Source organism: Orycteropus afer, unplaced genomic scaffold (assembly GCF_000298275.1).
Source record: "Orycteropus afer afer isolate SDZICR_OR568_19922 unplaced genomic scaffold, OryAfe1.0 scaffold00238, whole genome shotgun sequence".
NCBI classification, from domain to species: domain Eukaryota; kingdom Metazoa; phylum Chordata; class Mammalia; order Tubulidentata; family Orycteropodidae; genus Orycteropus; species Orycteropus afer.
The window spans coordinates 3100093-3121892 of NW_006921825.1; the positions used below are offsets into that span (position 1 = coordinate 3100093).

A 21800-nucleotide genomic window follows, 5' to 3' on the forward strand; every position below is an offset into this window, starting at 1 on the left:
TGTGAGTATTGTAGAAATCAGGGACACTTACTAGGAACTTTTCAGTAATCTTCCATATAGGTGGGTAGGGCCTAGAGTGGGATTCAGACAGATGAAATGGGGAATTGAGATAGAAGCATTCAGAAAAAGAATTTTCCATTTTAAAGTCATAGAGGCGAAAAGGTTAGATATTTTCTAAAAAAAGTGAGAGTCAGTTACCAGCAAATTTCATGGATAAAGGATCCTGTTGATTGGTTTAAAAGATTGTCAGTAGCATCTACACTGCTTTAGTTCTGTTTTTTTCTTTTGTATATGTGTATGTTGCTACTTACTCTATAGGCTGAGACTGAGCCCACATATATTTTATGATTTTTTGATTTGACTATTTGTTACAATGCTGGTCTAAGCATTTATAATTATCCCTACAAAATGATTATGACTAGGATTATTTTACTACTTGTATAATAGGTAAGAAAATTTTTTTTGGTTTTGTTTTTAAAATTTGCTTGGTAGCTTAGGAAGTTTGGGAATTTTTATTAGTTTTTAAAGGTATATTATTGCCCTGTGAGAAATATATAATAGAGACATTATATCATATAATATATTATATCATATAATAGAATTTGAATTCCTTTTAAGAAGTAAGAAACTGAAGAACACGTAGTATGGAGAGTTTTGCTTTTTTTCCCCAAAAAAGACCCTACTTAATACATCTTGGAGAACTTGAGGGGAAATGTACCACACAGAAAAGTGTGTAAATACAAGTCTGTTTTCTTTCATAGTGAAGGTAAATTTTGATAGGGAAGAGTTAACAATGATATTAGCTGCTATTTGAGGATCTCTGCCGTTTTATAGGTTTGTCCTTTGAAAACTTGTATGGCAAAGTAGAAAACTGCTATTTTTCATTGGGTACTTGTGGCAATGGTGGGAGAAAGGGATTAATAAAAGCAGTACTGCTCTACATCGAGGTTCTGTCTAAGCTTTTATTCCCTTCCTTTGTAGGAAGGTAGAATAATAATAGTGTATTTTGTTTTAAGGAAAGTGGGTAGGCACATATTTTAACTATCCTATACACATTTCTTTTCTTTATTAGAATGGTCTGTCTGTAGCCCCCAGCTATCTTGTGATGATTATCTACTGTATTCTATTCAGAAATCCTGCTCACCATTTTTTGCACAGTTCTTTAGTGATTGAGAGGCCTTTATTCTAAGAACAAAATAGCGGTGTCATGACTTGTTTTGATGTCTTTTTGAGTATTCCTGACATCGTTTCTATTTACTTGTTTCAGTATCATGAAGTGTTGCCATACTGCGTTGTTAATATTTCTCCTCTATGATATAATTACTTATTTTTTGTAGTTAAGATCTGAGACTGGATTAGTATATTTTAAAGCCTAGCACTTAACTATTTTGGCAAATGGAGTTAGTAGGAATTTACCTAGTAAAGTCCAATTCTTCCAGTTTCCCATTTAATTCTTTTACTTCCCTTTTCCTCATGACCACTAATCAAATTTAGAAAATCCTGAGCCAACAAGAGGAAAGGGTTGAGTGAATACTTTTGCCTTCTTTTTTTGATGCCTTATAACTCACTTTATTTTCCTGAGTTTAGTACTTTGGGTCATAATTTTAGTAATTATATCTAAATACTATATTTAAAAAATTGTAATTCTTGTGAACTAAAGTATAGATCTATGGGTAAATGGGTCTAAAAATTAAGAACATTTATATATTAATCCCACTGAGCATAAACTCATTTTATCTTGGACGAGTTTGAGAAAATGATGATGCAATATTACTTCTCAGGGAAATTGTGAAGAATAATTAGATATATTTTCAGCCATTGCATTAGATTATAAATGCTAAATGGTATATGTATGGGACTGGGCAAATGTTGCATGTAATTTGTATTTTTCACACTGTTATAAAATTATATTAATGTGATACTGTACCCTAAGGCTAGGTCTATGCTAGACCAACAATTCATTCCTGGGCCCCTGAAGATACTTGTTTGGCCCTGCTGTCTATTTAGCCAAGGTGAGTCCCTTATTAACAAGTATGAAATTGCTCACATCTTTCCAGCCTAAGTGAGTTTTTCATTATTAGCAGCTGGAAAAAAAAGTCCAGATACTGACATATTGTGTTGTCAGTTTGGATTAGTGGGTGGTTTGTATTAAACAGCGTACTTTCCCTTACATTAAAATGGGAAAGCATTATTTTTATTTCATTGAATTTGATAAATTTATTCTTACACTAGTATAGGTAGAGTTTGGCACTTTCTTTTCTTTACATCAATAAAAAGATGAAGTATTTGTTACCAGTGAGTTAACAAAATGAGTTTTGTTTTGGAACAAGATGGGGTATGAATAAATAACGAAAGTATTTGGTAGTAATATTTGAAAATGAAAACTTTCTAAAACAGTAATAAATACAGATTTTTTTTTTCGTTGCTGCTTGATTTTAAATGTGATTACTAGGGATGAAACATTTCATTTTTGACATTTAAAAATAATGTCTTAGAGAACCAAATTATGCTGAATTTCACATTTCTCTTGGTCTCACAAAGGAAACCTGAGTTGTTTTGTTTTTTTTTAAACTTTCTGTTTTGCAGTAATTATAGAGAATCCTGAATTATTTTTGACTCCATTTGTTCACATCCAGTCAGTCATTAGTCAGTTAATAGTTTTTCACATATCTTTTTATCTCTGTTCTTCCTTACTTGAGCATTTCCAATAATGTGATTGCTGCTCTTCCTTTCCTTCCTATGTATCTGGCAGGTTAATTCATCAAATGAACACTGATCATTACTCTTCCATACAGAAATCTTTAGTCTGATCCCCCCTTTTCTTATAAAAATGAAACCACACAGATAACCTGTGAATGCATTCTTAAAAATTAAACACTAACAAAGCATATAAAGTAAAAGTGAACTCATACCCAGTGGCACTATGTTAGTATGTTTTGATGTGTATTCTTCTATATCATTTTCTTTGCATTTATATATGTTTTCCCCTTTTCCTGCACAGTAAAGTTCAGACTGTAGCCTTTTCTCTCTTCAATGCCTTCTCTTTGCCTCTGGCCTCACTTTCCAACCATAACTCACTGGTTCTGTTGGTATCCCATTTCACTAGTTGATTCCTTGTGTTCTGTTTTCTAAACAGTTCCTTGGTGTTCTCTACTCTTTGCATTTACTTGCAGTTTTTCTACCACTCCCCCATTTTTCTTGTTGAAGTCCTAATCTTTTAAGGCCCATCATCGCAGTGTAAAATTTTTTATATTCCTTCACAGTTAAAAATGGTCTTTAGGTCTTGATTTACTCTTATACATTTTATCCCATTCATTTTGTATTTTCATTATTTTTGTATATTTTATTTAGCTATTTTCAAGCTTCTTGAAGGCAGAGATCTTTTTGCAAGTATCTTGCAGTGCATGGTATGGGCCCTTAAGTGTGTATTGAATTAATGAGTAAATGAATATAGTAACTTGGTTTATGAGGGAATGATACATGTTTTTTTTTGTTTTATCTTTTATCAGCACCCACAACACAAGATCAGACCCCAAGTTCTGCTGTTTCAGTTGCTACGCCTACAGTTAGTGTTTCAACTCCTGCTCCTACAGCCACACCTGTGCAAACTGTTCCCCAGCCGCATCCCCAGACGTTACCTCCTGCTGTTCCTCATTCGGTACCTCAACCAGCAGCTGCAATACCTGCTTTTCCACCAGTCATGGTACCTCCGTTTCGTGTTCCCCTTCCTGGCATGCCAATTCCACTACCAGGTAAACTACCAGAGTATAATAGTCTTTTCAGCTATGTTTTCCATATTGTCAGTTAGTTTGTTCTCATGTGTCTGTTACATTGGAAACTTGCCTTGAATCTCACCTGTTTGAAATGTTTTCGAAAGATTCATGGCTAACTGCAATATTTTCTCTTTAAGTTTCGGTAAATGTTCTTCTTTTGTTGTTGTTTACATGTCTTAAATTTAGAGCCACATTTAAAGCTACACTTATTTTGGATAATGGCCTCAGTGAGTTAAAATGATACTTTTTTTGTGTGTGTGTGTGTAAATATGTTCTAAATGCAGTATTTTTAAGAGATCAAGTTTATGGAACTGAAAAGTCACAAGTCATAACAGCTAATACAAATTAAGTGATTTCTATACTGTATACTGTTTTAAACACTTTACATGTATTAACTCATTTAATTTTTATAATTATCTTAAGAGGTAGGTACACAGACAGGTTAAATTGCTTGTCCAGGTTACATAGTTATTAAGTGATGCTGCTGAGATTTGAGCCTGGTCACTCCAGATCCAGGTACCTTGCTCTTAATAACTATGTTATTTAAGGAAGAAAATGTGAATCATTGAATTATAAACAATTCATATACAACAGAAACCAGAAGCTTCCTTTGTAACGATGGTGAAGTAAAATTTTACATGTACTGATAAAAAGTTTTAATACGTAATTATGGTGAATTCATTTTTAATTGTCTTAGAGGAAATAATTTTAAGACTAGAGAAGGAACTAAAACATTGTGGAATGGAATTCTTTCTGTAGGGATTAAGTCATAGTGTTGAACATTCCTAATTTGAATGCATTTGCTGTTGTCAAGCATATTTAAAATGAATGAATTTTATCCCTGTAAGGTATCCTTGACCCATTCTCCTTGTGTTATAGATGAAACTGTTAATACTGTAGAAGAGCCAAGATCATAGAGCTAGTTAGTAGTACAGATAAATAGAACTTAGGTTTGTCTCCCAATTTCATATTCCTTTCATTGTTTATCATTGCCAGTTTTCTAGTTTCTTTTTGAGAACAGGGTGTGATATAGCATCACTGTTGCCCTAGTTGTGTTTTTCCTTGTGACCATTTTAAAGAAACACTCTCAGATACTACTCATGTAAGAAAAAAACAAAAAATTAAAAAGTTTTTGGCAGAAAAACCTTTTACACATTGTTGATAAAATGTTAGATAATTAAAAATTGCAGTATGTGATATTTCAGAAACTCAAATAATTTAAAAGTAAGAAAAAAACCAAAAATACTTTCTCTAAAACTAAGGACTATCTCTTTAAGACAAAAAGCTGGATATTTTACCCTTTACATACACTTTTTAGAGAAAATTACATGATAAATGAGGAATATATTAACATTCATTGTTTCTACTTTTTGCTCCAATTTTAGTCTCCAGTAAGATCAAGAATAGTATTAAGACTAAATCCTGAAATCAAGTGATTAGGAGTGTTGGGATTGTTAATTCTGCAGGGAAGACTGAGAGGTAGGATGATAACTTCTCAGATATTTGAAAGGGTATCATCTAAAATAACTTACATTGTTTTAGAGGTTCAACTGTGAATGAAAGGTCAGTACTGGAACTCATTTCTATAGCAAGTAGAACTCTGTCACAATAAAATTCTTCCAGCTATAGCTGCAGTTTGATGTCATGGTCTTCCCTGATCTTCACCCCTATTAAAAAATTTTAAACAGGTGGTGATGACTATTTGGATCATCAAATGAAGTGGTATCAGTGAAATGTTTGGTAGTAAATGGCAGCTACTAATGACATTTTGTGGTCTGTTGGAAGAGAATTTAGATACTCTGTAAGATTTTATCCAAGATATTTTGGAGAAGCAGCTAGTAGTAACAGAGACATCTTTGATACTTATATTTGTTTATATTTAAGGAATTTTTGATATTAATACTCATTTTTTCTCGTTTTCCCTTTTAATTCAGTCCTCCAAGATGCGTTAGTGAAAAAGAAAGAAAAAGAAGAGTTGTTTTTCTCCTCATGTCTTCCTTAGGTTTCATGCACATTGTGATCCATTTCTCTCTATTTTGCCTTCTTTATTTCAACTTGGCAGCAAGATGAATAGGATGGATTTAATGTAATTTATCTGGGAGCCTTAACTTCTGTTTGAAATAATATTGTCTGGCTCCAGTGAGAATGATTAAGCAATGGATAGTCAAACTAGATGAGGGAAAGGAATTGAAGAATTGGGTAAATACAGAAATAAGAGGTGGATATTGGAGATAATGAATTAGGATTATAGTATTTCTACCTTCATCATACTTGGAATTTTAGGAAAGTTACTGTCAGTAACATCAGGATTAACTAGAATACTTAGTGGAATTTTCTACTTGCTTAATAGAACATATTTTGAGGACACAAGAAAAACAAATGCTCCTTTAAAAAAAATAAAGATGAAAAATTTGGATGTGTGGTTATTTTGTGAGTCTTCATGATATGCGTGTAATCACCAAGAAAAATCCTTAGGTTTATTCTTTTAGCATGAGAAGAAACATACATGACCTTTTAGTATGGTCTGTATGTTGATAGTCGAAAGAGTTCATTGTTGCCTTAGTTGAATTTGACAATGGCAGTTAAGCCCACATATTAGTAGATTTTGTTTTATTCTCTTTAATTTGTGTGTTTATTTATTGGAGGATGATTTTAGAGAACAAACTTTGAGAACAGAGTTCATATGTTTTTAAGAATTGAGTTTTTAGTGCTGGCTTAATAAGTTCAGTGATCCTACAGATGGTAGTATTTACTAACTTAATACATACTATAACTTTCTTAGCCTAATGGATTTTTCAGTTGTTTTCTTTACTCATTAGGGACAATAAAACTACATATGTAACTATTCAGCACACTTATGTGAACCAGTGTTCAGAATTAATAGGCAGTTTAGCTTTAATCTTTGTTTAAAATAGTTAAGAAAACTCTTTTCAAAAATTGGCATTATTCTTGTGTGTGAGTGAGTGAACATAATTACATTATTTACAAATCAAAGGGTTTAATTTTAGTCTCTGAATTAGGAAAATTTTCCCTGTCGTTTAGTGGGTGGGGAAAATTTTTATTACTGTTACTGTTTTTAATTCTTCTGGGTACCAAACCAAGTTTAGTTTTTTCAGCCAAAAAGTAGAAATTATTTCTCCTACCCTTTCTTCACCTTTGGCCTTTTCCTTTAATTTTTTTTTAAAATTCATCTTCAATTTTGAATTTTCTCAATCAGTCTTAGTTTTCCAACTTTTTCTTACTCTGTTTTTAAAATCATCATTGCAGTGCATTATTTTGAGTCTTCATTCTTCTAACAACTGTATATAATTTCCTTTAACTAGTTTAAATGATAGAGATTTCTGCAGCCAAAGGTCCCAGTAGTTATTAAGGGATTTTAAAGGGACTACGTTTTTCTTGTTTTAGTCTGCCGCCACAGTATACTGACCCCATGGGTTCTGTAGAGCAGGCACTAAACCTGGATATTTTATCATTAGTTCAGTTGCTGCCCTCCTCTTCTGGAATATTTAAATCCATCTCATACTTGATAATCTTCCTTTCTTTTCTACCCTTCTTTGTTCTGTCTTTTTCTTAGCTATTCTGCATGGTTGTGGTTGATGCTGATGCTTCAGCTCCTGTATGTAGTTCAATTTAGCAGCAGTGTACGAAAAGATGAATATTTTGTCAATGTCATGCTGCATCTGCCTTTCACTGGTATCTAAGCAATCGCAGCATGGGTTGGATGACCTGTGGCAAAATGCCCCACATGAGAACTTACTAGGTATATATAATGAAGGGGCTTTGCTTTTTTAAATTTAAACTCCTGAGACTCCTTCAAATGTTGGCATAGCTGGTTTGATAAAAAGGTAATTGATGCTGTAATTTAGAATTAGTATTGGATTTGGCACCACTTCCCATAAAATGTAAAGCAAAAAGAAATTTTACTCAGTTCTTGGTCTTTTTCATTGGAAATAGCGGTCTAAATTGTAGTGGTAAATTATTTCCCTGAATCCCAGTGGTAGCTGACATACAATGGCAGCTTTCCAACGTATGCTTGCTTATCCATTTTACAGGTGTAGCAATGATGCAAATAGTCAGCTGCCCGTATGTAAAGACAGTCGCTACCACCAAGACCGGTAATTTTTAAAACCATCTTAGTTTGTTTTGTCTGTAAGTTGGCATGGTAGTGAATGTTGTTGTTTATCCTTTTATTTATTTATTTTGCCCAAGTGAGTGGATTTTTTTATATTTTTCTTTATAACGAGCAGTATAAATGCAGTTGCTATATTTGGCCAACACTTAATTTTCCCAATTGCCTGTAGTAGTAGTTTCTTTGGTTCACAAAAGCAAATAAGGTCAGATCACTTTATATCTTAATTTATGTAATAAGTGTAAACAACTTCATTCTCATATTCATAACATTTTATTTTTTGATGTGTTTTTAAGTTAAATATAAAAAAATCATTTCCATGTGTAAAGTGATGTGATTATGCTTGCATGCTAGTGAGTATATGTGTGTGAATATTTTTGTGTACAGTATAAATTTATATTTTAAAGTTACTGAAGTAAGGTAACTACTGTATTTATTTTATAGTACGAGTTTGTAAATGAAAATAAAAACTTTGGATTGCCTTTTAAAAAATAGAAGCAGCTCTGTTTCCTTTTAGGAAAAGAATAAACTAACTTAAATAGTTTATAGGGCTATTTGACTTAAACAGTACATTAAAGAGATTTGATGAACTCAATTATTTACTTTAAAACCGAGAATTTTAGTCATATATTTTCTTAGGTGTGTTAACTGGAAAGTAATTTTGCCTCAGGAAATACTCAGATACACTTATTTGGTAGTATACTTGATTTTATAAAAATTTGAGAAATTATATTTACAAAAGTATATTTCTCTTCATAAGTAGAGAACATGTCATAATTTTTATAATTTAGTATACTGAGACTTTGTGATCAGTGAGACCCAAGTTTTTGACAGTTCTTAAGGTACTTGGGTTGAATTTCTGAGGCTAACCAAATTTAAACATTAGAACGAAAACACCAGGAAAATAGAACTAAGTAATATTTAAATCACCTTTTTATATGATTTCTTTTTGTTCAAACTGACTCAGTTTTGACTAGAACATTTAATAGAAAGATTTAAGCTTATATTTTAAAGTTTTATTTTGTATTTCAATTTGATACTTGTATCTAACTTTTTCTTCTTCTTCTTTTAGGTGTTTTGCCAGGAATGGCCCCTCCTATTGTACCCATGATACATCCCCAGGTTGCTATTGCAGCTTCACCTGCTACCTTAGCTGGAGCAACAGCAGTTTCTGAGTGGACTGAATATAAGACAGCAGATGGAAAGACATATTATTATAATAATAGGACATTAGAATCAACCTGGGAAAAACCTCAAGAACTAAAGGAAAAAGGTATAGTTGTAATGACTTAGGAGGGAATATGAACTATGATATTATAAATAAAATGCTATTTGAAATTCTAAGTTAATTCTTTTTTAACGCTTTTGAAAGATTTTCTAATTACATAATTCTAGTTTTTTTCTGAATTGATAATATATATTTGTTTTGAAAGCCAATTACTCTATTTATGTACAAACCAACATAAAAACCTGTTGCCATCAAGTCGATTCTCTCTCACCTTATAGGACAGAGTAGAACTGTCCCCACAGTTTCCAAGGCTGTAAATCTTTATGGAAGCAGACTACCTCATCTTTCTCCCACAGAGCAGTTGGTAGGTTCAAGCTGCAGACTTTCTGGTTAGCAGCCAAATGTTTAACCATTGTGGTACCAAGGCTTCTTCTACTTATGTGTTTAGCATTATTTTGTTGATCTAGAGAAATATATATATATATATATAGTGTGAGGAATTATATCATTATTATTATCCTTGTTGAGACTAGTAGTATTGATCAGGAAGGAATGTGTACATTGTATGGGTTCTGAAGAAAATATTTAGGGCCTTAGAGTCTTGGATGAAGGTGACTTCTAAGCATCTTAATATCCCTTTTAGTAAAATGAGTGATTGCTACAAATGAAATATGAGTGATCTGGAAGACTTTCTATCACTTTAAAGTTCAAGTAGTTTTCTCTAAAGGTAGTTCTTCCTTTGGTAAAGCAAAGTATTTTAAGTTGAGCATTGCATTGGATCCAAAAAGCTATCACTAGGAAGGGCATTTTATTTTTATGGTTAATAACTACAAATTGAATTTTCATAAGTGCTTTATTTCTAAAAATTCTTAGAAAATTATATTAAAATCAGTGAGTGACATCTTAATTTTTTAATAGAAAAATTGGAAGAGAAGATTAAAGAGCCAATCAAAGAACCCTCTGAAGAACCGTTGCCAATGGAGACAGAGGAAGAGGATCCTAAAGAAGAGCCTATAAAGGAGATAAAGGAGGTAAAGGGCCATGGCCAATTAACCAGGGAGCTAGCATTAATTGTCTGGTATAGTTTACTTGTAAATGAAAATTTATTTGATATATTTTTAGATAATTGTCATAAATTTGATCTCTGGAATTTTAAGATACCTTGAAGTTTCTAATTCAGTTTTTCTTTGAAAATTTCACTAAATTGCTTCTTATACTAAACTGAGGCCCATAGAAAGAAAAGGCCTTGGACCAGAGCCTGGACCTGATCTCCAGTCTCCTGACATCTAGACTGGTACATGTTACAATTATAAATGAATTTCATATTTGGGGACTATTGGTTGTATATTGTCTGTCCTCTCCTACATGGAATGTGCCCCTATAACCCTAAAAAAAACTCTTCTTTTTGGAAGCTTCCTTTAATTTCATTAGGGACTAGTGGTTGTCCTGCTTCATTAATAGGAAAGTTAGCATCAATAAGAAACAAAATGAAGAAGACTCATCTAATTTTCTATGCTAAAGTTCTCGATACTATTAAGCAAATGGTCAGTGAGTCTGTGAGATAAGGCCAGTTGCTGCTGCTAGGTTCTGCTATTGTGGAATTAGGGTCTTTGCTATGGAATAAATTTTGACTTGTAGCAACCCATAGTTTTCTTGGCTGTAATCTTTGTGGAAGCAAATCGCCAGGTCTTCAGAGCTGCTGGGTGGGTTCAAACCACCAACTTTTTGGTTAGCAACCAGACACTTAAATGTTTGTGCTATCAAGCCTCCTTAGGCTTTATCTAGGGGCAAGTATTTAGAACTTCCTTAGAAGTTCCTACAGTAAGACTTGAGCTTCTCCTCCCCATTCCAGTAACAGACCTTATATAGGTTGCACTTTGAGGGATTTATAGTGATGTTTTATTTGTGGAATAGCCAGTTAAAGTTTTATGATATAATTTAAATGGAAGTAATATTTCATAGGAGCCCAAAGAAGAGGAGATGACTGAAGAAGAAAAGGCTGCCCAGAAGGCAAAGCCAGTAGCTACTACACCTATTCCTGGTACTCCTTGGTAGGTATTTAATCAGTGAATTGTTTGGGTTTTTAAATTTTTGTCTCCATAGTGTTGTACTTGATTGTTACATAGTTTATTCTGTAGAAGGGAAAGTATTTTTAAAATGTATATATCAAATGTATGTTTTGATGCATACTTTTTACTACTACATATTTTGGTTCTTACTTGTTACGTTAAGGTATTCAGACCTAAAACCCAGTTGTTGCATGCTTCCTGGTACTCTCCTTGTCATTCGTAATTGCAGACCTGACTCTTATTCGAGGTCATTACTTTACTTTTTATTTATTTTTCTAACATTTACAAAATATGTTGTTATGTATATATACATATGTATTATTATGTTATATGTGTATATGCACATATACACACACGTGGTTACATTTAAAGAGCTATGTGAAATTATTTAATTCTTTTTATTAAATGCTGAACAGTCTACTTTGTCTTCTTTTGCTTAGTTTTCCCATACCTTCCCTTCCCCACATCAGTGCCGCCTCTCCTGCTGTAGCTCATTTAACTCATAGAATCCACATATACCGCCATGAGTTTGTTTGGCTCTTGAGTGCTCATCAAGTATAGATTTCCTTCCAAATACTTTTCCTGTCCCCTCTTGTTTTGCTATTGAAGAAATAAATATCTTTGTCCTAGAGACAATATATTTGTCTACACAGTCTCACATCTGTTATTGCATCCCTTTGGTCCTGTTCAGTAAGTTCCTCCTTTGGAACTCTGAAACTAGCAAGTAGATCTAGAGGTGTGATCAGATACAGATTTGATCTTTTTGGCAAGATTAGTTCTTGTAATCACATAAATGATACTGTGCATGTTCCTCAGGATGTACCTAGTTGTCTCATTTTTTTGTGACAGTAGCATCCACTGATGATGATGATTGTCTACATTAGTGGTTTTCAGTCAGTGGCAATTTTTCCCCCAGTGGACAGTTTAAAGTTTTCTTTTTCAGTTCTCTTCTTTGTTTCATGTGTATTCTATTCCAAAAAACCAAACTCACTGCCATTGAGTCATTTCCTACTTACAACAACCTCCATTGGGTTTCTGAGGCTGTAGATTGCCCCATCTTCCTTCATGGAGCAGCTGGTGGGTTTGAACTGCTGACTTGGTTAGCAGCCAAATGCCTTATCCACTGTGCCATCAGAGCACCTTATATATTCTACTAGGGATGTATAATCAAATTATTGTGTTTTAAAGTCATTTAGAGTTGTTGTTTTGTATATAGTTATACTACCAACTTGATATGCTGTTCATTTTGTTTAATAATTATGAATTATGGCAGATACTTATTTGATTCCAAAGTCAAAGATTATATTCATGGTTTGTAATTTCTTTAAACTATTATAGGTGAGAAAGCACCACTTGCATGCATGACACTCCCCTCCCCCAAGTTTTTTTCACTCCAGTTGACCCTGGTGGGCATTATTAATTTTCAGACTCGGATCTCTGTCCAGATTAGCAAAATTTTCTTTTAGAGTTATTGTTTCTCTTCATCTGCCTTTTTTTTCCCCTTCTGGATTATCTGTAATTTGCAAGTTAGGTCCTTTGGCTATACTATACTCCGTATTTTTTAAAATTTTTTTAGTGATATATCTATATATCTTTAACTTATTTCTTCTTCTTTTTTTTTTTAAATATGGGATGCTTTATGAATTTGCGTAACATTCTTATGCAAGGGCCGTGCTAATCTTCTCTGTATCATTCCCGTTTTAGTATATGTGCTGCTGAAGTAAGCACCTTTTAAATCAACTACTTCTAATCAGGACTAATTCAGGTGTGGTAGTGGCCATCATCTTCATTTTTTCTAGTCAGACTATTTTAGTTCGGAAAATCATCTTTTTAAGTTTTGTAAGTGTTCTTCTGTGTTTTCACTACACTTGAATCTCTTTAAGGGTTATTACGTAGCTCTGTTTTACCTGTCTCAGTTAGCATTTGTCTTAAATTTGGTACTCCATCTGATCCCACTTTCTCTGGCTTCTGAATTCCCTTTACCTTAGGTAGGCTTTTACTTTTTTCTTTTAGTTTGCTGGGGCTCAGTTCTGATTGAATGGGCCCAGATTATTAAAACAAAACAAAACAAAAAACCTAACTCACTGCCTTCAAGTTGTTTCCAACCCATAGTGACCCCTCCTTGGGTTTCCGAGGTAGTATCTCTACGGAAGTAGATTGCCCAATCTTTCTTCCGAGGAGTGGCTGCTGGGTTTGTACCACCAGCCTTTTGGTTAGCAGTCAAATGCCTTAGGCACAATGCTACCACAGCTCCTAGATTATAAAAAAGCAAGCTGCATTTCTATGCCAAGGTACCTGTATGAAGTTGCGCAGTACCCATAAAGTTGTGTTTAGTCTTTTATAGGTAAGTCTTTTGTATAATACCTCCCATATTGGTCAGTGCTTCCTTCTCCTAAAGCAGCCACATACTCTTAGATGCCAAATTGTCAGAATCTACTGCTCTTTGGTTGCTTGCCTAGTCTGGGGTAAAGGCCAAGATTTCAGTAAATTGTGTGTGTGTGTGTGTATGTGTTTGTTTATTATTATAAAATAAAACGTGACCTTATAAAACTACAATATGAAAGAATTAAAAGTTGTAGAATTTTTGTACATTGTTTCTATTAATTCTGGTAATGTCATGACAGCTTGTCACTCAATGTTTACCACTAGAGGGCTTACCTCAACAGAGAATTTTTATGACTGTTTTTGGAGATCTATATCGGCACACTTAAGGTATTTTGAAGGCAGCATGATTTGGTAGAATATCATCTCCATATTAAAGTATTTGACTTCTGTTAATATAGATCAAGCAGTGTTTAGAAACTGGCATGAAAAATTTTGACTCAGTTCTTTTTCACGAATAAAGTTAGGGATCTGACAGCTTAAGATGAACACAAGTATCTCAGGATAATTGTAAAGGAAATTCTTAAAGAGAATTCTATACTGCATACTTGAAAAAAAATATATAACATTTTCCTTCCCTTCCTCCTTTTAAAAAGAAAATGGTAAAAGGAGGTCAAATATAGAAGCATTTTGTATACCCTAGGATCAGTAAACCTTAGCTTTTGATTGGATTCCATAACAAAAGATTACATCTACTCCATCATTTTCACAAAAAAGAGTTTGAGTTTAGAGGTATATATTTTCTTCAAGTAATAAGATGCATATATTTAAAAGTTCATTGCCAGAAAAAAAAGTTCATTGCCATATAAAAAATGGAGACTTTGTGGCACAGTGGTTAAAATGCTCGGCACAGGAGAAAGGTGAGGCATTTTGCTTCCACAAAGATCTACAGCCTTGGAAACTGTGGAGCAGTTCTCTGTCTTACAGGGTTGCTTTGAATCAGATTTGACTTGACTGGCAGTAGGTTGGTTTGGCATTACTGTATTAAGGTAACATTTCTATTACCTCCAGAAGTTTCCTTGTGTTCCTTTGTAGTCCATACCTTCCTCTGTTCCTGCCTCCAAGCATCACTCTTTTTTCTATTATAGATTACCTATTCTAGAATTTTATTTCAAGAATCAGATGGTATGTACAGGTAGTTCCCGACTTAGAACAGGTTTCCATTTGATGACTGTGTCATAAGTCAGTTCTAATGTAAGTTGAATACCTCATTTTCTTTTATTAAACTTTCATTATTACTGCTTTTTATTATCAGCATCTTTATAAATCTGATGTTTATTTGTCTTTGGGAGTTGGCAAGATTACCTATAAATCTACAGATACATTTTAATACATAAAATGCATAAAATTTTAAGTCCAATGATGAAGAGTTGGATGATACTGGCATTTTGTCAGTTACTGTACTAACTCCACTTGTGGAAGGTTCTGGATCATCTGGCTTTTCCCTGGTAACGATGGTGTTTCTAATCAGAAAATTGGTGAAATTTGTCTGTATGTTCCTTTTATTTTTTTCTTCATATATTTTGCAGTAAAATCTCACTGCTTCCCAAATCTACGTGTTGATTTCAGCAAAGAGGTCAGCACTTGACTCCATGTTTTAAAGCACCTGAAGCTCCTGATTTAATTTAGAAAAAACTCTAGCTAATCCTTTCACTGTGAAATTTTTTTTGGCAATTTCCCTCTTCTTTTTCTCATGATTTCTTCCTTCAGCATTTCTTTCCTCTTCAAAATCAGTTGGGTCTTGATCTGTTAATTTTCCTTCTTCATGATCTATAATCTCGTCTGGTGGCTTAGTGCCGAAGGCATTTGACTGCTAAACAGAAGGCTGGCAATTCAAACCTACCAGCCACTCCTGGAAGGAAGGTTGGGCAATCTGCTTCCGTAGAGATACTGCCTTGGAAACCCCAGGAGGGGTCGCTATGAGTCGGATCCTACTCAACAGCAGTGAGCTTCGTTTTTTTTTTGATGTTGTTGTTTGTTTGTTTTAATATGAAGTTGTAAATTCAGCATTATTACTATATGGACAGTTTTTCCACTGATCTCTTTCATATTATCCTGATCAATGTATAGTGTGTAGCATGTATTCGCATAACTCAGCAATTTTTTCCATGTTCCCTGCATGCAGTTTCCTATAACTTCCTCTTAGTGTTCCAGATACACTGACAGTCAAAAGTTTGTCATGACTTGAGTATATTGTAAGTTGGGAACTACTACCAGTACTTTTTGGCTAGCTTTCCCCTCCCCCCAGTGTAACAGCTTTATTGAGATAGAGTTCACAAACCATACAATTTATCCATTTAAAGTGTATGGTTTAATGATTTTTAATATATTCACAGTTGTGCAGCCGTCACAACAGTCCATTTTAGAATATTTTGATTATCCTCAAAAGAAACCCCATGCCCATTAATAGTCCCTTCCCCAACTTCTCCAACCCTGTCTCTACCAGCACCAGGTGCCATTGAGTTGATTCTGACTCATGGTGACTCCATGGGTGGAGAGTAAAACTGTGCTTTTGTAGCATTTTCAGAGCCTGATTTTTTGAAACTAGATCATCAGGCCTTTCTGAGTGGACTCAAACGTCCAAACTTTTGGTTAGTGGCTGAGAATATTAATTGTACTTTTCTCCAACCCTAGGCAACCACTAATATACTTTCTTTATAGATTTATATATTCTGGATATTTCATATAAATGGATTCATACAATATGTGGCCTTATGTGACTGGCTTGCCTACTTTCTTTTGTGTAGCAGTAATGATTTTGAGATTAATCTGTGTTGTGTGTATCATTAGTTTCTTTTTTATTGCTGAGTAGCATACCTTTGTATTAATACACCATAATTTTTTATCTGTTCACCTGTTGATGAACATTTGGGTTTTCAGTTTTTAACTATCCCTCCCTTAGGTACTTACCCAAGAGAAACAATAACATACATCTGCATAAAGACTTGTACAAGAATATTCATAGGAGATTTTTTTGTAATAGCCAAAAGTTGAAAAGCATGCAAATAGATTATGAAAAAAGCTGTAAGAACTTCCCCTGCTATTCATAAGGTTTTTACTGGCCAGTTCTTAGTGAAGTGGATGGCCCCTTCATTCTTCCTAGTATGTCTTAGTTTAGAAGCTCTGCCAAAACCTGTCTACCATGTGTGACCCTGCTGGTGTCTGAAATACCAGTGACATAGCCTCCAGCCTCACTGCAACATGCAAGACACCACAGTTTGACAAACTGACACATGAATGGTGGGTTAAGAACATATGAACAAATATGTCATGGATATTTTACCCTAGTCTGATTTTGCCTTTTCATTTTTATAACTGTTGTGTTTGGAAGGCAAAATTTTTAACTTTGAGGTCCAACTGCCAATTTTTTCTTTTACAAATTGTGCTTTATGTGTGTCAAGAAAATTTTGTGTATCCTGCTGTTGCAAGGATTTTTTTTCTGTTTTCCTCTGGAAGTTTCATAGCTTTAGATTTTACATTGAGGTCTTTGATCGATTTTGAGTTAATTTTTCACATATGGTATGATGTAAGGGTCCATTTTCATTATTTTTACCTCTACAGCTAGCTTGTTGACCAAGCACCATTTGTTGAGAAGACTTTCTTCCGTTGAATTGTCTTTGTGCCTTTGTCATAAATCACTTGTGTGAGTCTTATTTTTGAATTGTGCCCTGTTCCACTGATCTCTGTCTTTTCACCAATGCCAAAGTGTCTTCATTACTGAAGTTTTATAGTGTTTTGAAATACAGTAGCATGAGTCCTTCAAGTTCTCTTAAAAAAAAAACAATAACAACAACAAAAAAACCTTAGGTAACTTACATCCTTTGCATCTCTATGTAAGCTTTAGAATAAGCTTGTTACTTTCTATCCTCATCCCCCAAAAAAGCCTACTGAGGCTTTTATTGAGATTGCACTGAATCTATAGATGAAGTTGAGTATTCCACAATATTGAGTATTCCAATCCATGAGCATAATTTATCTTTACATTTATTTAAGTCTTTAATATTTCCAGCAGCATTTAGTGTGAAAATCTTGGTCATGCTTTGCTAGGTTTTGTAAAAATTTTTTCAGTACTATTGCAAATTAAGTATTTTTTTTTACACAAATTATTTTCCGTTAATTGCTGTTAATATGTAAGAGTTAAATTGATTTTTACATATTAACCTTGCATCCTAGAATGTTACTAAATTTATCAATTTTAGCAGTTTCGTAGATTCCTGGGATTCCCTGTGTAAACAATCTTATGTGTAGATAAAAGCACCATTATTTCTTCTTTTCTGATTTTTATACTTTTATTATTTTTTGTCTTCTTAATGCAGTGGCTAGAACCTTTAGTAAAGTGCTAAATAGAACAGGTGGAAATGGGTATTTTTGCCTTGTTCCTGATATCAGTGGGGAGACAGTTCAATATTTTGCTATCAGATATATTAACTGTTAAGTTTTCCACTTGGTACCCTTTATCAATTTAATGAAGTTCCCTACTTTTCCTTTTTATTTTTGATTTGGGTGACAGTTTACAGAGCAAATTCCTTTTCCATACAGCAGTTCATAACATTTTATTTCATGACATTGACTGCAATCTCCACAATGTAACAACCCTCTTCCCACTTCCTCCCTGTAGTTACCTCTACCCTGTGTCCTCCTTTCCTGTGCATTCCTGTCCCTCACCCTGACTCCCACCCCAAGTTATCTCCCTTGCAAACACTGCCATTCTGTTCTCCCAAGATTGATTACTCTAAGGAGTGTTATCTGCCTGATGTAAATGTTCACTCTATCTGCCTGTCTGTTGTTTGGCTGGAAGCCACAGGAGTGAGTTCAGTTCCAGGCCTGAAGGGTAACTAGGAGCCATAGTCTTGAGGGTCCTGGCGTTTCTGCCTTTTTTATGATTTTGAATTTTGTTCTACCTTGTTCTCCCACTCTATCCAGAATCTTCTGCATTGATCGCTTTTCAAATGGTTGATGGTGGTAGCCTGGCACCATCTAGTTTTTCTGGTTTCAGTAGTCATATAGGCTAAGGATTGCATGGTCTACTAGCCCTTGGACTAATTGTTTCCATGCGTTGTTGATTTTCTTCATTTCTTCTTTGTTCGGGACAAGGAGAGACCAATTGTTGCATCTAGGTGGCTGCTTGCAAGCTTTTAAGACCCTACTCACTATTCACCAAAGCAGGACATAGAACAATGTTTTTGTGTAGTATGTTATGCCAATTGAGCTTGATGTCCCCTGCAACCATGGTCCTGAGCCCGCAGGTCATACTGACTCATCCCTCAGGGTGGTTGGCTGTGGCCAAGAAGTTAACATAACTTTGCTTCATGTTAGCTCTATTATATATTTGTACATTGTTACAGCACATACAAACATGTATGTAGAAATATTGTCTTCCAGTCTTATATATGGTCATGGGTTTATTGCCTAGACATACCTGATCATTCAGCCTGTCTACCCATCTCTTTACCCATAGATTAATGTTTGTTATAACTGATAACACAGTATTGTATTTGTAAACGAGTGTATCTTTGTTGTCTGTACCTCTGTGTCTTTCTCTTCCTCAGTGCCACTGTGTTGATCACACACTTTGTAGTACATTACCCTTCCCTTCACCCAAATCAATACTTGTCTTTACCTATCTAACAGTGTTCCCTATCGTTCCTATCCCCATCCCATCCAAAGCTATCTCTCTGTGCAAACACTGTCCTTTTCTCCCAGGATTGATCACTCTAAGGAGTGTATCTGCCTGATGTAAATAAAATGTTCATCCTATCTACCTGTCTGTTGTTTGGCTGCAAGCCATAGGAGTGAGTTCAGTTCCAAACCTGAAGGGTAACTAGGGACTATTCTCAGGGGTCTCACCAGGCTGCATTAGAGTGTTTTTATTATAAATCTATATCTGTTGAAATGAGTTAATTTTTCTCCTTCATGTTTTTAATATGGTGACTTACACTGATTTTGAGTGTTAAACTGACTGCATTTCTGTGGTAAACATTACTTGTCATTCTGTATTAACATTTTTATATATTGACATACTTGATTTGCTAATACTTTAATTAAATAATTTTGCATCTATATTTCCATGAGATATCAATCTGTAGTTTTTCTCTTTTGTAATGTCTTTGTCGGATTTTGGAATTATGGTTAAGCTGGTTTCATAAAATGAGTTATGATTGATGAGCTCTACTGCTTTATTTTCTGAGTTTGTTAGATTGGTGTTACTTTTTCCTTAATGCCTTGTGGAATTAACAAGTGAAACCATCTGGGGCTGGAGTATTACTGTTTGGGAAGGCTTTTGATAACAAATTATACTTCTTTAGTAGCTATAGCATTACATATGTTTTCTGTTTCTTATGTCAGTTTTGTTAAGTTACATTTTTGAAGGAATTTATTTCATCTCAGTTGTTGAATTTGTTGGCATGAGCTTGTTTACATCATCCTCTTAATAACCTTTAAATGTCTTTACAATCTGTGGTAGTAGCTCCTTTTTCATTCCAGATAATTGGTGATTTATGTTCTCTCTCTTTTTTTTTTTTTTCTTGATCAGTCAGTCTAGAAGTTTAATTGTATTGTTCTTTAAAAAAAAACAGAAACATCTTTGGCTGGGTGTCTGTTTCGATTTTGTTTATTTTTCAGTTGATTTCTTCCCTTTATTGTTTCCTTCTGCTTTAGCGTTACTTTATTTTTCTTTAGTTTCTTTTGGTAGATGCTTAGGTCATTATTTTTAGCTCTTATCTAATACAAGTATTCAGAGTTTGCTTCTAAGCAATGCTGTAGCTAAGAGTACTTATTTAGTATGATTTCATAATTTTAAGTTTATTGAGACTTTTCATTGCTTAGCATATGTGTGGTCTATCTTAGTACCATGAAAGGAAATGAAAAGATTGTGTATTCTACAGTGGTTGGTGGAGCATTCTGTAAATGTTAGTTAGATCAGAGAGTTTGATAATGTTGTTCAGGTTGTCTATGTCTTTACTGTTTGTTTGTTTTTTTGTTTTTCTGTTTTTGGGGGCCTGCTTGGTTTATATCAGTTCCTGGGAATTTATAATTGTGGGGTATTCTAATTCTTGAATTTGGTTCATTCTTGCTTCATCAGTTGCGAGTCTCTGTTCTTAGGCTCATGCATATTTTATAATTTTCGTGTCTTCCTGATGAATTGTCCCCTGTATCATTATGAAATGGCCTTCTGTATCTCTAGTAATACTCTATCCTAAAGTCTGTTTTATTTTGTTATTAAGATAGCCACTCCTCTCTCCTTAAACTCATTGTTTGCATGGTGTCTCTTTTTTCCATCCATTTACTTTTACCCTTTCTGTCTTTATATTTCAAATGTGTCTCTTATAGACAGTCTGTAGTAGGGTCTTGTTTTTTTCTCCATTTTATCAATCTTTGCTTTTTAAATGGAGTGTTTAAACTATTAACATTTAATGTAATTTTTTATTTAGTTGGATTTGGATCTACTCTTTGTTTTGTTTCTCTTTTCTACTTTATTTATTTATTTTTTGGCTCCTCAGTTCCCCTTCTATTGAATTGTTTGAATTATTTTGAATATTTTTTTAGCATTCCATTTCATTAATCTATTAGCGTTTTTTGTGATACCTCTCTGCATTATTTTTTTTTCCAGTTGTTGCTCTAAAATCAAAAAACCAAACTCACTGCATTGAGTCATTTCTGACTCATAGTGACCCCTCCTTGGATTTCTGAGGCCGTACCTCTGCAGAGGTAGGTTGCCCAGTCTTCCTTCCGAGGAGTGTCTGGTAGATTTGAACCACCAGCCTTCTGGTTAGCAGTCAGATGCCTTAGACACTATGCCACCAGAGCTCCCAGTTGTTTCTCTAGGGATTACAATATACATACTGAACCCTTCTCCTTAGAGTTAATACTGTCCCACTTCAAGTAAAATGTGGAAACCTTGTGACCATATACTGTATTTTTATGCAAATAATATGTGCCTTCTACATTTGTTTACGAACCTTGCTCTCTCCCACTACCCCCATTATTTTGGTAAGGTTGCTTGCTAATTTTATTTTAAACAAAAACAAAAGGCATAGTGGCACCTACAGAAAGGGAAGGATTGGTTGGCAAACAGATGTAGAAGGTGTACTCTATTTGCATACAAATTTGGAGATCCTTTTAACTCCTCTCTCCCTTTTTTTTTTTTTTTAATCTTATTTTTTTTTTAGGATTTGGGTGAAGATTTACAGAGTAAATTCACTTTTCATACAGCAGTTCAC

At 34.1% G+C, this 21800-nt stretch overlaps 1 protein-coding gene and 1 non-coding gene across 2 annotated transcripts in view; one reads left to right on the plus strand and one right to left on the minus strand.

The window, feature by feature from the left end:
• Positions 1-21800, plus strand: part of TCERG1 (transcription elongation regulator 1) — a 74086-nt gene that overhangs the window by 12987 nt on the left and 39299 nt on the right. The window contains exons 5-9 of the mRNA XM_007949117.1: positions 3510-3752; positions 7826-7888; positions 8975-9175; positions 10049-10161; positions 11093-11181. Coding sequence (XP_007947308.1) covers positions 3510-3752; positions 7826-7888; positions 8975-9175; positions 10049-10161; positions 11093-11181 — 709 coding nt within the window. The remainder of the gene's footprint in view (positions 1-3509; positions 3753-7825; positions 7889-8974; positions 9176-10048; positions 10162-11092; positions 11182-21800) is intronic.
• Positions 12821-12927, minus strand: LOC122150792. Its single transcript, XR_006163855.1, has one exon. It is a non-coding gene; the product is annotated as a U6 spliceosomal RNA (small nuclear RNA).